General features: G+C 33.1%; 1 protein-coding gene across 1 annotated transcript in view; it reads right to left on the bottom strand.

Annotated features, from left to right (window-relative positions):
* The window catches only part of LOC306888396 (unconventional myosin-VIIa-like), a gene marked incomplete at its 5' end in the record, with an annotated part of 43,211 nt that extends 36,208 nt beyond the window's left edge, over window positions 1-7,003 (bottom strand). The window contains 5 exons of the mRNA XM_079446654.1: window positions 58-179; window positions 1,336-1,520; window positions 3,500-3,652; window positions 3,802-3,915; window positions 6,899-7,003. Coding sequence (XP_079302780.1) covers window positions 58-179; window positions 1,336-1,520; window positions 3,500-3,652; window positions 3,802-3,915; window positions 6,899-7,003 — 679 coding nt within the window. The remainder of the gene's footprint in view (window positions 1-57; window positions 180-1,335; window positions 1,521-3,499; window positions 3,653-3,801; window positions 3,916-6,898) is intronic.
* Window positions 7,004-16,107: the final 9,104 nt, after the last annotated feature.

The following is a 16,107-nucleotide window of genomic DNA, read 5'->3' as shown; positions in this document are numbered from 1 at the left end:
TCCGCTTGTTTGCTCCAGAGATGTGTTTCAGAGCTCAATCCTCCTCCGTTCTCTTACCTTCTAAGATGGGATTGGCCTCCAGCACCTGCTGCTCGATCCAGGAGTGCTGCCCGCTGATAGCAGCCAAGAACTGCAGAATCAGCTTGGTGCTTTCTGTTTTTCCTGCTCCAGACTCACCGCTGATGGGAAAATAAAAACCTTGTTTTAATTCAACACTGTAAGGGAGAATCCCGCTGGAAGATCCTGTAACTCTAACTATAAACCATAAACCCTACTGTATCCCTGACCTGAAGGCCAATCCTGATCCCCACCGGTGTCATTTCTATTAGTTGAAAGTACAGGAATATTTTTGCTGTTGCAGAATTATTTATATACTATTATAGTTATTGTTTTGATTTTTAATTATCTGATATTCTTATATTTACTTTTTTATTCATATTTTGATTTTAGCTCAAGTGTGTCATTTTGTAATAGCGGTGTCATTTTTATTTATTTAGTATGTTTTACATTTCTATTTAGATTTAATTTATTTTTATTAGCCATTTTGTACTTCAGCTTAAACTTATTTTATTTCAGTTATCTGCTAAGGCAACATTTCTACTTTTCATTTTATTAAGTAAATATGTTTGATTTTATTGCAGCTTTATTGCAATGGCATTGAATAACTGATTAAATTTGTGGACCTGAATAAAATATTTATTTATTTCAAATGGTACTGAACAATGGACCTGAATAAAATAAAAAAGAAAGAAATATTTATTTATGAATGTATTTACTTGTTCATTAATTCATTCATTTGAAATGGTACTGAATAACAGATAAATTTGTGGACCTCAATAAAGTAAATAATTATTTATTAAATAAAATAATAATAATTAATCATTATTATTTTATAAAAATTATATCTAATAACAACTCTATTTTATTGATTATTATTATTATTATTATTATAAAAAAAAAAAAAAATGTATATATATATATATATATACAATATATATACTTATTTTACACTTATTTTAAGTCAGTTGCTATGGCATTTCAAATTTAAAAAAAATATTTAATCTAATAATTATATTTTATTTTATATTATATTATTTTAGCTTCATTTCAATAAAAAAAAAAAAAAAGAAAAAAAAAAGATTTTTAATAGTTTTAATTTTACGTTTGGTCAATAACAACACTCAAAGGCACTGTGGTAGCAGCTAAAAGAAAACGTCTTCTGGAGTTTGGACCCGTAACCTTTAGATATCCAGTCCAGATCCTGAATAATAGATAGCCAGACATATGTCATCCCATCCAGCGCTCACACTACCAGACTCTGATGGGTTTGCACACCTTATGATGCAGCACTGGTCTTTGTTGTTGCGCTGCATGTTGAAGTAGCAGTTGTCTGCGATGGCGAAGATGTGTGGAGGCATTTCTCCGATCTTCTTGTTGGTGTAGAGGCGGATCTGGTCTGCCGTGTAGATGGGCAGCAGCTGATACGGGTTCACAGACACTAAGATAGAGCCGGTGTATGTCTGTGAAGAACACAGACAGAGCTGAAGCAGACCAGAGGGACTTATTCATGCAACGCTGACAGTTCAGAGCATAGAGGACATGCAGATATCCACATTCACGTTACCAGTGTTGGGAAGTAACTAGTGACATCTAACTAAATTACGTCATTTAATTACAAAATGAGCGTAATTGTTATTAGTTACCGAGAAAAAATGTGTAACTAAATTACAGTTATTTATGAAAATGTTAACGATTACAAAGGGGGTTACATCTGATTTATTTTTTCCACACACACCCATATACAGATTTAACTGATTTCTTTCATAAATTGCATTGACTGCTCTAAAAAACACCAACACTAGCTTCTCTATTCTTTTTATTTATTATACAATTAACCAAATGCAAAAAAAGGCCTCTAACTTACTCTATTCTTTCACTATTCTATCCGTTTTCTTTTTATTTATTATATCATTAAAAAACAATTTCTACATGCATTAAGCTAACTGAGACTTGTCATAGCACTTGCGTATCATTGCTGTTTTGTTGGTTTTGATGGCTTCTATTGTCCTCATTTGGATAAAAGCGTCTGCTAAATGACTAAATGTTAATGTTAATTCAAATAATGAAGGATTTTGCAAGTGGCAGTAATGAGTTCCCTGCCTGCTTTACTTGTTTGAATGCGATTAACAGTTGAAAATATTAGAAAAGTAATAAATGTAATCGGTTACATTTCTTTAATAAAGTCATTGAAATATTTACACTACTGATTACATTTTAAACGGGGTAACTTGTAATCTGTAACCTATTATTACATTTCCAAAGTAACCTTCCCAACACTGCAGGTTACAACACAGACAGACATCCACATGGGTTACGAGACACGGCGGCTGAGGACGACATGAGAGGCGTCTTGCTGTCACAGAGGGACGTATCAGTGTCCCGTTACCACAGACTTCACGGCCATGTTGAAATGAGAGAGCACCGTAATGAAAACACAGTGGTTCAGAGCGAGCAGACATGCGCAGGAGAACTTACCCGACCACCGCAGTTAGTCTTCATACAGAGAAAGAACAAACCAGAGCAGATAAAGATGAAAACAGCACAGATAACGCTCTTGATGAAGAGCAGCACATCGTATTTGTCTTGGTGATGACCACAAAGAACTACAGAAACATCCCATTATTTATCCCAATCCTTCATTCTGACACAATACATTTATATACAATAATTGTAGCCGACATATTTATTTATGGACCTGAATAAAATAATAATTTTGTATCTTTTTGTAGAATAACATAATGATATTATTAAAATAATAATATTAATATTAAATAAATAATGTTTTATTTTAGTTATTTGATCATTTTTATTATTTATATTTTATTAATAATTAATTCAATGATTCTTTAAATAACTATATATATATAGCAAGCATTATTAATTGTGTTATTATTGTTTTATAAAATTATGTATTATTAACATATATTATTAATTGCTATATTATAAGAATTTTAACTAACTTATTAACAATTATAACACATAATATTAACATATTGACATTTAATAAGACATATATAATACTGTTAATTGTTATCTTATTAACATAACATATTATTAATTGTTGCTATTATTTTATCAAATTGTGTGCATGTGTGTATAATAACATATATACTGTATAATTATGTATAATTATAAATATAATGCTTATATATAATTATATTATTAATCATGCATAATTATTATACAATTAACAAAATATATATATATATATATATATTATGTAAATTATTATTCATTTTATATTTTATATATTATTCAAATATGATATACTATATAATTATTTTATTCAGTTCCACTAAATTGATCAGTTACTCAATATTATCTTGATGTTATGTTCATCAACACACGCCTGCAGCTCCACATCTGATGAAATCTGCATTAAAGTTATGCTTATATAACACAACATGAGTCTTCAGCAGTGTAAGAGACCAGAGCTTACATAGATGAGATGTTCTCTGTAGCGGATGAGAAGGTTCCGGAGGATTCCCGCCTCGTTCAGGTCGCCCAGGCGAATCATGTCCTCCACCCCGTGGATGGAGGTGGGGTGCATCGGCTTGATGTTGGTGGCATTTTGGGGAGAGATCCAGTGTTCCTGAACATAATACAGATTCACAGATTCAATGCAACAGACATCACACCAACTTCATAAGAACTATTGCATGAAATCATGACTGATCAGCCAGAAGAAGAGCAGCCTTTAGCTCAACAGACGAGGAATGAGTGTTAGGATCAATTACGCACATTTCCTTCATCGTCCAGGACTTGGATCTGACCAGAATCACAGAGCTTCACCACAGCTCCGATCGGGACCTCGAATTCCCGACCCGTCTTCAGGTCCAGCCAGACATAGTCGCCCTGAAACCATTACACATCATTCATTATCAAGTTACTTTTAAAAGTAATGCATTACAATATTGCGTTACTCACTGAAAAAAGTAACTAATTAGGGTACTTGGTTACTTTTTATGGAAAGTAATGCGTTATGTTACTTTTTAAATCCGGGCAGGTTTTGCTTGTTTGTTTTTAATATAAAAAAGTTGTATGTAAAAGCCCTTTCACACCAAAAGTGAAATGAATACACCTCAGGCTGAAGGAAATATACAGTCACAGCTCAAACTAACTGCATGAAGAATATGAGCAGGAGAGGAAAGTTCAGCACTATTCAGAAATAACTCAAATCAAACACATATGTCATTTTTGCTTATTAGTATGGCTGAATTGGATCATCAAAGGTCAGCAGCAAAGATAATAAAATGGGATTAAATAAATAAACCATATTTGTCTTATTTAACATATTTAATTATTGTAGATTTGCATAATATTCTGAGTTTGCATTTGAAGGCTTTTATTGATTTTGAGGAAAGGTGTTTTAGTGCAGGTGAGATGAGTAAATACATGTTCATATTTAGTCTAAGTACAGTAAGTACGCTCTGCACTTACTCCTGATTTCTCTCAACACCAGAGCTGTCACTCAATACATGAGAAACAAAGTAACTGGACTTACTTATTTGGAAAAGTAACTCAAATATTTCCTCCTAAATTAAAAAGTAATGCGTTACTTTACTAGTTAGGCCTACTTGAAAACAGTAATCTGATTACGTAACTCACATTAATTGTAATGCGTTACCCCCAACACTGTTCATTATTCATTCTTTATTTGTGAATGACATTAATCTGACATCACCGTGAGACGCTGACATCATCAGTGTGACCTTTGACCCTGATCACTTAATGTGTGTTCACACTATATCGTAATTATAAGATACCAACATGTATCTTAAAAGCCTTAACGTCCTCGTCGAACTCATAATTACAAAAAAAAAATTCTTTCATTTTTTACACAAAATGCACACTTTGCTTTGCTATATGCCAAGTAGCACATATATGTACTCAAGTACATAAAACAAACATTATATTTAAAACTATATACAATTGCAATATAATATCTATATACAAATAGATAAGTATATAAAATAAATACAATGACATTAGTCTCTTTATAGCAAATATAACTTTCTTAGAAGCCAAATTAGTGCAAATATTAAATGATGAATCATCGTTAAATTAAAATAAGGTAAAGTGTTTAGAGACTGGGAACTCCAAAATATCCTCAAGGAATACTGACGCTTGAGACAACTGGGACTTTTCTGAGCTACAACTTGTAGCACCTGACCACCTCAGATTCATTAGGCACTATGTTCAGGCATTGATAGAGAGATGGTTCCGAGTCCAAGGGTGTGAGCGTGTAGAACGTCATGTGTTGTCATCTCGAAATTACAGTAATTAGGTGAATGCAGCATAAGCACAAGCCTCTCAACAACATCTACATTCATGCATTTACTAGACACTTTTATCTAAAGAGCTATTACTTATACATATATTTAGGCCTATTCACTTAAAATGGTATTGAGTAACTTATCAAATTAGTGAACCTGAATAAAATCATTATTTTATAAATTATTTCTAATAAGTAAAATAATCACTCTTAATTCTTAAGGTGAAAACTTTTTTTAATTTGAAGATCAGGGTAAATTTAACTTATTTTGTCTTTTGGGAAACATAAAAGGATCCTCTGTAGTTTCTGAAGGGCAGTACTAAATGAAAAAAAAATGATATTCAGGCAAAATAAGAAAAAGGTACACATCTTCATTCTGTTCAAAGGCTCTTAATGCATGGTTTTTCCTTCTGGAGCATCAGTGAGTGTTTGAATCTTCTGTAATAGTTGCATATGAGTCCCTCAGTTGTCCTCGGTGTGGAAAGATGAATCTCAAAATCATACAGTCATTGTTGGAAAGGGTTCAAATACACAAAAATGCTGGAAAACCAAAGAATGTGTGGGAGCTGAAGGATTTTTCTGAAGAACAGCAGAGAGTTTAACTGTTCAGGACAAACAAGGGACTCATGATCAACTATCACTAAACAAAAAACACATTCAGGAAACGACACAATATTAAGAATCAAGGGGATGTAAACTTTTGAACGGGGTCATTTTTATAAATTCAACTCTTGTGGACTATATGTAAATATCTTATTCAGGTCAGTACTAAATAAACAATAACATGCATTTTGAATGATACCTCTTATTTTGCTGATTCTGCAAGGGGGATGTAAACTTTTGGCTTCAACTTTATATGCTATTATATATATATATATATATAGACACACACACACACACACAGTATATATATGTAGTCAAACCAAAAATGATTCAGACACCAGATATAATTTTTTATATTTTGTTAATAGTGGGTGCAGGACACTATAGTTCATTTATATAAGTGAGGATAGCAAACTAAAGTAAACTGTGATATATTACACCCAAAAATTCTTCATACAGTGGACTACCAGTAAAACTGATAACAAATCTGGGACCAAAAATTAGATTTGACACTTTGGCCTGATCATGTTTTGTTATCTGACATTATCAAGATGAATTTGTTCTGACAGTTTAACTCTTGAGCTCGTCATCATGTTTGATTACCATCTTCTAAACGATAGTGAATAAACTGTGATCATGTGAGAAATGTTGAAGGTGTCCGATGAAATTTTTGGTTTGACTGTATATATTCAGGTCTGTTAAACTGATCAGTTACTCAGTCTAAAACTTGCAATTCAACAAAAAAACAAGACTTGAATCGAGGAATCATGGGGATGATGCAGTGTTTGCCCCAAATTAATTAAAATGTAAAAAATGCACCAAAATAATTCTTGAAATAGCTCCAACAAGAGCTACAAAAGACAATTTCTCCAAATCAAATGACAGGTAAGTATTTACAGGTAACTGGCAACTCTCTCTCTCTACCCCACACACACACGCACACACACACACACATCGTACCGGTAACAGAGTGGTGTGTTTGACCACAGTGTTGACATTTCGTAGTAAGGCCCACTTTGCCTGATCCTTCTCGTAGAGTTCGACGTAATCCCGACGCTTGTACATCCTCACATCAATCCCCAGTCCATGCAAACGATAATCCTGCATCCGACACACACCGCCAAACACACACACTTCCTCAGCATCCAGCCCTTCAGAGACCCGGGATACTGCAAAATACCAGCAATGCTGAAGCACACAGACCTCCTCAGGACACCAAACCTGAGGCCCAAAGCCGGATCATTCCTCTCTGGATTTATGGCTCCGCTCCTTTGCATTCACTTTGTCTAAGCTAGTTTCATCACTCCTGACTGTAACTCCTCATGCTGCTCTCTGTGTGTGTGTGTGTGTGTGTGTGTGTGTGAGGCCCGTGAGGAGTATCCCTCTATCCCCTGATAATATGGAGCTTTTTAATTAACTAAATATCCTCGAAGGCAAATCAATCCAGGTAGAGGGAGAACCCAACACCGTTTGGCTGCAGCTGTCACGTCTGATACAATCCTAGCAACCACACACAGATCAATAATACATGCCAAGACAACAACTGCATTGTTCACTCACTCCTCCTCGCTGTCCTTCTGTATCAAACCTCCTAGGATAAAACACTCTTGGAAAGAAATGTGCTTGAGTATTCATCTAAAAGCAAGACTTGTAAGTGTGAGTGCAGAAATGCTTTAGGTCAAAGGTCACCAAACAATATCGGTTCCTATCAGACTGAAAATAACTTCTCTTATATTGTCAAAGCATAATAGTCATAAAAAATAAATTGTTATTCAGAAGTGGTACAAAAGTGTTTAAAAAAATAAAATAAATAAATACTTTTTATTCAGTAAGGACGCATTAAATTGATCAAAAGTGACAGTAAAGACATTTATAATGTTGCAAAAATTTTCTATTTAAAATAAATGCTGTTCTTTTGAACTTTCTATTCATCTGTAAATCCTGAAAAATTTCAAAGTATCATAGTTTACAAAAATATTCAGCATCGCTAATAATCAAAAATGTTTCTTTGCATATTAGAATGATTTCTGAAGATCATGTGACACTGAAGACTGGAGTAATGATGCTGAAAATACAGCTTTGATCACAGAAATAAATTACAGTTTAACACATATTCACATAGAAAACAGCTATTCGGAATTCTAAAAATATGTCACAATTTTACTGTATTTTTATAAAAAAATTAAATGCAGCCTTGGTGAGCAGAAGAGACTTCTTTCAAAAACACAAACAAATCTTAGTATGGTGTGGCTACTCACATATGAATCATCTTCAATCACAGAAAATAATAAATCAGATAAATGATGTTGTGTTTATCTAGTCAAATTTATATAGTCCATCTAGATTTTCATCACTGAACAAGAAACTTTTCCTCACAAGGTATTTTTTAATCATTTGTAATTCTATAATTGACAGTCTTTGAGAGACAGATTTGAAAAAACTGCATTGAATGAGCCTGAAATGTCATTGTGACACAACATATGGACTCCTGAAACAAAGCTGTGATTGTTCAGATCATCCGTGTGCCTGCAGCACAGAAGCAGTCATCAGTAACACAGGTATAGACAACAATACATTGTATGGATCAAAATGATACATTTCTCTTTTATGCTAAAAATTGTTAGGATATTAAATAAAGATCATGTTCCATGAGGACATTTCGAAAATTTCCTACTGTAAATATATGAAAACTTCATTATTGATTAGTAATATGCATTGCTAAGAACTTCATTTGAACAACTTTAAAGGAGATTTTCTTAATATTTAGATTTTTTTGCACCCTCAGATTCCAGATTTTCAAATAGTTGTATCTCAGACAAATATTGTCCTGTCATAACAAACCATACATCAATGGAAAGCTTATTTAAACTTAATTAAAAAATTGACCCTTATAACTGGTTTTGTTGTCCAGGGTCACATCTGGAAACTGGAGCTCTAATTAAACACCCCTGCTGTAGATATGAGCACTTCTTCTATTAAACCGTTCAAAACTCGAGAGACAGCGGTGGACACTTGTATCCGTACAGGTGAGGTGTGAGACTGAGACTCAGCACAGGTCAATTATTCAGCAAGTGCAGTAACAACACGAGTGACACATAGTTATATCTATGCATTATCACCACAAACAATACAGCCGTGCTACAGTTACTGCTTACAAAGAGGGACAAATACATGATGAATGTGTGTCAAAACACTCTGAAACCTCATCTGAGAGACATTAGTGAGCCGCAGCACTCATACAAATGCAACACTTCAAAAATAAACAAAACTATTAAACCTATAACTTAGTGAGAATGTTGATCAAACCCCATTGAGTTAATGAGAGCCCATGTCTGCATGTAAGAGCGCCACCTTTTGGCAACAACAGGTCATATGTGGCCCTGGACCACAAAACCATAAGAGTATGATATTCATACATCATCTGAAAGCTGAATAAATAATCTTTCCATTGATGGATTTGGTTTGTTAGGATTTGAGAATATTTGGCCGAGATAAAACTATTTGAAAATCTGGAATCTAAGAGTGCAAAAAAAAAATCTGCTTTAAAGTTGTTCAAATGAAGTTCTTAGCAATGCATATTACTAATCAAAAAATAAGTTTTGATGTATTTACTGTAGGAAATTTACAAAATATCTTTACTTAATACCCCAATGATTTTTAGCATAAAAGAAAAATGTATAATTTTGATCCATACAATGTATTGTTGGTTATTGCTACAAATATACCTGTGTTACTCATGACTGCTTTAGTGCTGCAGGGACACATATTGTTCTAATGTTGCATGCATGTGCCTTGCAAAAAGAAAGTATTGTGAATTTGTGAATTGAGGCGAGTTAAAAACATTAAGAATTAGTTTTCCAAAGCATTATAAAGATCAACTAGATTTTAATATTCTTTAAGAGATTTCTACCATTGATGCCTGGCAACATTTTTATTGAATTATATAAAGGAATGATTTTATAATGTAACCCTTGTATGTATTTGTTTATTTATTTAGATTTATTTTATCCTACTTTTTTGCTTCTTTCTTTCTTTCTTTCTTGTCTGATTGTCAAATTATTGGCAATATGTCTGTTATTCCTTCTTCCTTGATTGTTTGTTTGTTCCAATGATGTTATTTTGTTCATATTTGAAAGACAATAAAAAGTTGATGCAAAACGTGTGCAAAATGTGTTTGCATGTCCCATTGCTTGGTGGTTGGTTCATTTTTTAGTATAAAAAAATGAAATAAAATGCACTTCTAAAAAGAAAAATGAAAAAAGCATGCACCAAACTAATCCTGAATATGAACAGTAGTAACAGTGATTCTTAGCTTGTAACAGTAAACCATGAAGTCTTGAAATTATTTAATATTGGCATGAAATTTAAAACTAGGTATGGACTGGTATTCATTAGCATTTAAATGACTAAATAAGACAAAGGTCATACAAGGACAGGAATTGCATGTATACTATAGGACAGCTGGTATTTCACTGCAACCGTCATTAAAACTCATGCAAAACTAATTTTCCGCCTCAGAGGACAGTCTCATTGCCAAACTGAGACATTACAACATAATATTCACGAGACATGCCAAAGCAATTAAAATTTTTAAACCATAAAACACTCTCCTCACTGGCAGTTATTCTGAAAGAGTGGAGAAGTAAAGCACATATTTATGTAAAGCATGGGTTATTATGCAGGATCTGAGATGATTCTCTGCATGACTGCACTCACAGAGCTCTGCTGGCTCCGCCCACTTTTAATTATCTTCCAGTGGGCGGAGAATGAAACGGATGATGTCATTGGATGGAGCTTAAAGGACTGGAACATGCACCTCAGACTGGAATGCATTCATCAATTAATGCAAATTAATTAAGAGCCAGAAAAAAGATGGTAAAAATCAGTGTTGTTATTGTTAACTAAAGCTATTTTAAAAATTTGTTTTCACTAATTGAAATAAAGCTGAAATAAAACCTAATTACTAAATGAAAATCTTAACTTAAAAACTTAAAAAATTTTGTCTTGGCAACTAACAAAAAATAAAATAGCCTCAAGTTTAAGTACTAAAATCTAAAACTAAAAACCAAAAGCAAAATAAAAATAAATGAAAGCTAAATAAAATTTAATAAAGACAAAAGCACATAAGAAAATTACTAAAACTACTAAAATGAAAACTAAAAATACAAAAATAATACTTATAAAAATAATAAAAAAATCTTAATAAATACTATAGTATATTATATAATACTATAGTATAGTATCTTACTTTGTAACATATAATTAAAAAAAAGTTAATATAATTTAAAATGTTCAAAATGCAAGCTAATATTGAGTAATTGTGTGTGTGTGTGTGTGTGTGTGTGTGTAATTTCATGTATTTTTAACAGACACATTTTTACCATTCAAAAATTATTATTTGATTTATATCTGTACAAAAACAAGCTTCACTTTCTTCATGCAAAATCTAATTTTAATTTTTCCCTTTAATTTTGTGGTGAAGCATCACCAGTAAATGCTTTCCGCTTCAGCTCTTATGGAATAATACATATGTGCACCTCAGCTAATTAAATGTCTTATTTGCCACCAAACCAAAGCCAGCTTTACCTGTACTAATGTGGGATATCTGTAACTCAGCCTGCGTGTTTTCACATCCCGTCCCTGTGCTTTGGCTCCCTCCATCTCCACAGAAACCCATTCAAAGCCACTGTCCTGTCAGCGCTAACCTCTCGCTTCAGTCTCTTTAACGTTCCTCGGGGCCGGATCCGAGTCTTACCCCTGTGAATCTATGAGCACATCCCGCTCCTGAAAATGAGGGCCTGTCAGCAGCGATTAGAGGCACAGAAAGCCGATGAGAGCAGAGTTCATCAGACTCAGAGCCGACGGAGCAGCAAGACAAACTAATAACCTGCAATAACCCTCCATACTTCAGTCGTGTTTGCAAGTAAACGGCACATGCTGGATGTATATTTGTAGATGTTAAAGCATGTAGAGCAAACTAAACAATGAAGCATTTGAACAGACATATTGCAAATAATTATTCTATAAAACAGTAAGACTGGGGCTAGTTGTCACACAGAGATGTTCTTATGAAGTCTATAAATAAAGTAAAATTAAATAACATTTTCAGTCCAATTATTAAAAAATGCTTGTTTTCTTTAGCAGTGCTTTTGTATGTAAATACAATTTATTAATTACATTTTTATTTTAGCCAAAACAATAGACAACTGATTAAAACATTTATTTGTTTATTTTTAAATACATATTTATTCAAACATTTAAAAAATATATTATTTATTCATTCGGACATAATTCATTGATTTGTTTAATTATTACATATTTATTTATTTGAAACTGACATGAATATAATCATATTAATTGTTGTTATTATTGTTTTATTTTAATTTATTTTATTGTTATTATTTATATTTCATTCAATATAATTATTTTATTTAATTATATACACAGAATTGTTTATGTGTTTGTTTATTCATTCATGCATTTATTTGTTACTGTTTTCAATTTTCTTAAAAAATGTTCATGTTTCATGAATTTCTTTGGTTTAAATTGAGCTTAAAGGCATTAATTTGCCAATAATATATTTAAAATCTAGATATGCTGGATGGATTTTATAAGAAAAATTCTTTTTTTGTAAACAGCTGGTTTCTAATGTGATATATATAAATATAAACTTTATTGTTACTCAAAACGTTTATGTTTGTGTTTATACAGCAACTATATATATATTATATTATATTTATACATCATCTCTCATTCATCACAACATTAGAGGGTCTTCAGCAACAACGAGCAGCGTAGAAAACAACAGACTCAACTCCACCCGCAACAACTTCCTTTGTCAGAGGAGCACCGATGAACAAATAAACGAGATAAAAGGAAAAAACTACCTGCACAACAATGCAGACTGACATCGTAACGAGGTTAAAGGTTAGTGCACAGTATGTAGTACTGGACCCAGATCAGATTAGACATAATGAGTTAACAGCATTTCTGTTCTCCGCTCTGCAGAAGCAGCTTTATTTCTGGAGTCAATGCCAAACCACTGACCTCTACAGAACAACACACACAACACTACTTATCAAATACCATATGTGACCCTGCAGCACAAAACCAGTCTTCAGTCGCTGGGGTATATTTGTAGCAATAGCCAACAATACATTGTATGGGTCAAAATTATAGATTTTTCTTTTATGCCAAAAATCATTAGGATATTAAGCAAAGATCATGTTCCATGAAGATATTTTGTAAACTTCCTACCGTAAATATATCAAAACTTCATTTTTGATTAGTAATATGCATTTTTAAAGTAGCAAGGTTTTTTTTTTTGTTAATTATATAATAGTTCAAAATAAAACAGATAGATAGAATAGAAATAGAGAAAGCTGGTGTTAGAGGTCTTTTATATATATATTTATATACAGTGCCCTCCAAAAGTATTGGAACAGTGAGGCCAATTCCTTTATTTTTGCTGTAGACTGAAAACATTTGGGTTTGACATCAAAAGATGAATATAAGATGAGAGATTAACATTTCAGCTTTTATTTACAGGTATTTTCATCTGGATCTGATACACAACTTAGAAGATAGCACCTTTTGTTTGAACCCACCCATTTTTCATGTACCAAAAGTATTGTAACATGTGACTGACAGGTGTGTTTTGTTGCCCTGGTGTGTCCTATTAGTTGATTATTCAAACAATGAACAGCACTCAATGTCTGCGCTCAGTTTCCGATCCGTGCAGACTGCATTTATAGTTAGTTAGACGTGTAACCAACATGAAAACCAGAGAGGTGTCTATGGGTGAAAAACCAGCAATTGTGAAGCTGAGAGAAGATGAAAAATCAATCAAACCATTGCACAAACACTGGCAATAGCAAGTACAACCATTAATCTCCTGAGGAAGAAAGAAACCACTGGTGTACTAAGTACACCTCAAACGGGTAGATCAAGGAAAACATCTGCAGTTGATGACAGAAACATTGTGACAGCTGTAAAGAAAGACCCTAAAACAACTGTTAGTGACATCAGCAACAACCTCCAGAGGGCAGGAGTGAAGGTATCACAATCTACTGTTCGCAGAAGACTTCATGAACACAAGCACAGAGGCTACACCAGAAGATGCAAACCACTCATTAGCAAGAAGAATAGGAGACGAGCCTCAAAAATTCTGGGATAAGGTTTTATGGACTGATTTTATGGACCAAAGTGATGGAAAGGCTAAAGTTTGGAGAAAGAAAGGATCTGATCATCATCCCAAACACACAAGCTCATCTGAAACACAGAGTACACAGGTGTACATTATAGTACACATTACACAAGTAATGTAATGGCTTGGGCTTTCATCGCTTCTTCTGGGACAGGCTCATTAATCTTCATTAATGATGTAACACATGATGGCAGCAGCAAAATTAACTCAGAAGTCTACAGAAATATTTTGTCTGATAATTTAGAGAAAGATGCAACCAAACTGATTGGGAGATCCTTCATCATGCAGCAAGATAATGACCCAAAACATAGTGCCAAAACAACACAGGAGTTCATCAGGGGCAAGAAGTGGCAGGTTTTAGACTGGCCAAGTCAATCTCCACACTTAAACCCTGTAGAGGATGCATTTTACCTGCTAAAGAAGAGACTGAAGGGAGTAACCCCCCAAAACTGAAAGAGGCTGCGGTGAAAGCCTGGAAAAGCATCACAAAAGAAGAATGCTAAAGTTTGGTGATGTCAATGGGTCACAGGCTTGATGCAGTTATTGAAAGCAAAGGATTTGCAACTAAATAGTAGATAGTATGACGCATGTGGTCAGATTTCAGTGGTCCTGTGGATCGTGATACACTGAGTGTTTATGAAGACATAAGCGTGTTTTCTGGAGTGAATGATGAGTGTGTACCTGCTGTAGAATGACCATGACTTCCTCCTGGACATCAGACGTTTCCACACCAAATCCTGACTGACACACACACACACACACGCACACACGCACACGCGCACACGCGCACACGCACACACGCACACACACGCACACACGCACACACAGAGAGAGAAAGATTATTAGTTCTGCACAACACACTCACACAGTTTGCTTATTACATTAACATAATCAAAACAAACAAATCTGTCTGAATGTCATGTGACCTGAGAAACACATGCACTTGATGAGTATTGAGCACCATAAATAACACATGCATTTATTACACTCTTGACAAGAACTTAATAATAAATCATTTACACTACATATATATATATATTTTTTTTATTTGTTTGTTTTGTTTTTTGTAAATACTAGTTGTTGTTTTTTTTACTTCTTTTTATTTTACTTTGATATATATTTGTAACCCAAATCAGTTACATTTCTCAACATTTATAATCAACTTTAGGTTGATTAGGTTGCTTTTAGTCATTTTTGGTCATATTTGTACAATAAAACACCTAAAGTTGTATTATTATACAAATATGACCAAAATTTACAAATATTGCAAGAAGCCTTTAGTTGCCGGAATATGATGTCATTAGCCTGCATGTTATAATGTTTTAAACAATAGGGCTACAAATCAATTAGTTGTGATTATGAGTATATGTGTGTGTACTGTGTATATTTATTATGTATATAGAAATACACACTCATGCATGTATATATTTAAAAAATATTTGAATGTATATATATATATATATTTATACATGCATATAATTTATATTATATACAAATATAAATATTTTATATATAAATTAACATTTTCATTCATATATACTGTACAAGCATGTGTGTGTATTTATATATACATACAATAATAAATATACACAGTACACACACATATACTATGTAATCATAAACTAATTTTGAATGCGTGATTCATCATTTTACAACCCTAATTAAAAAAAATAATAAGAAGAAGAATTAGAAAAATACTTAAAGTGCAACATGAAGTTCCTGGCTAATATTTCATGTCAGCTACTAATGTAGAGTTTTTGCCTTGCACATTACATTGAATGTTAATATTTAGTGTTTATCAAATGCTATCAGACTCTCATGAAGTCATTCGCTCCGGCGTGTGTTTGGTGATTTAATGCAGTCATGCTGATGTAATAACTGTTATTCAATGGGACACAAAGCAAGAGCTGCAGATTAAAGAAAACAAGACAACAGCAGCGGTAAACATTCCCATGCTAAATTA

This window comes from Barbus barbus, assembly GCF_936440315.1.
Source record: "Barbus barbus genome assembly, chromosome: 22".
In the NCBI taxonomy this organism is placed as follows: Eukaryota; Metazoa; Chordata; class Actinopteri; order Cypriniformes; family Cyprinidae; genus Barbus; species Barbus barbus.
This window is presented reverse-complemented; position numbering and strand designations above follow the sequence as displayed.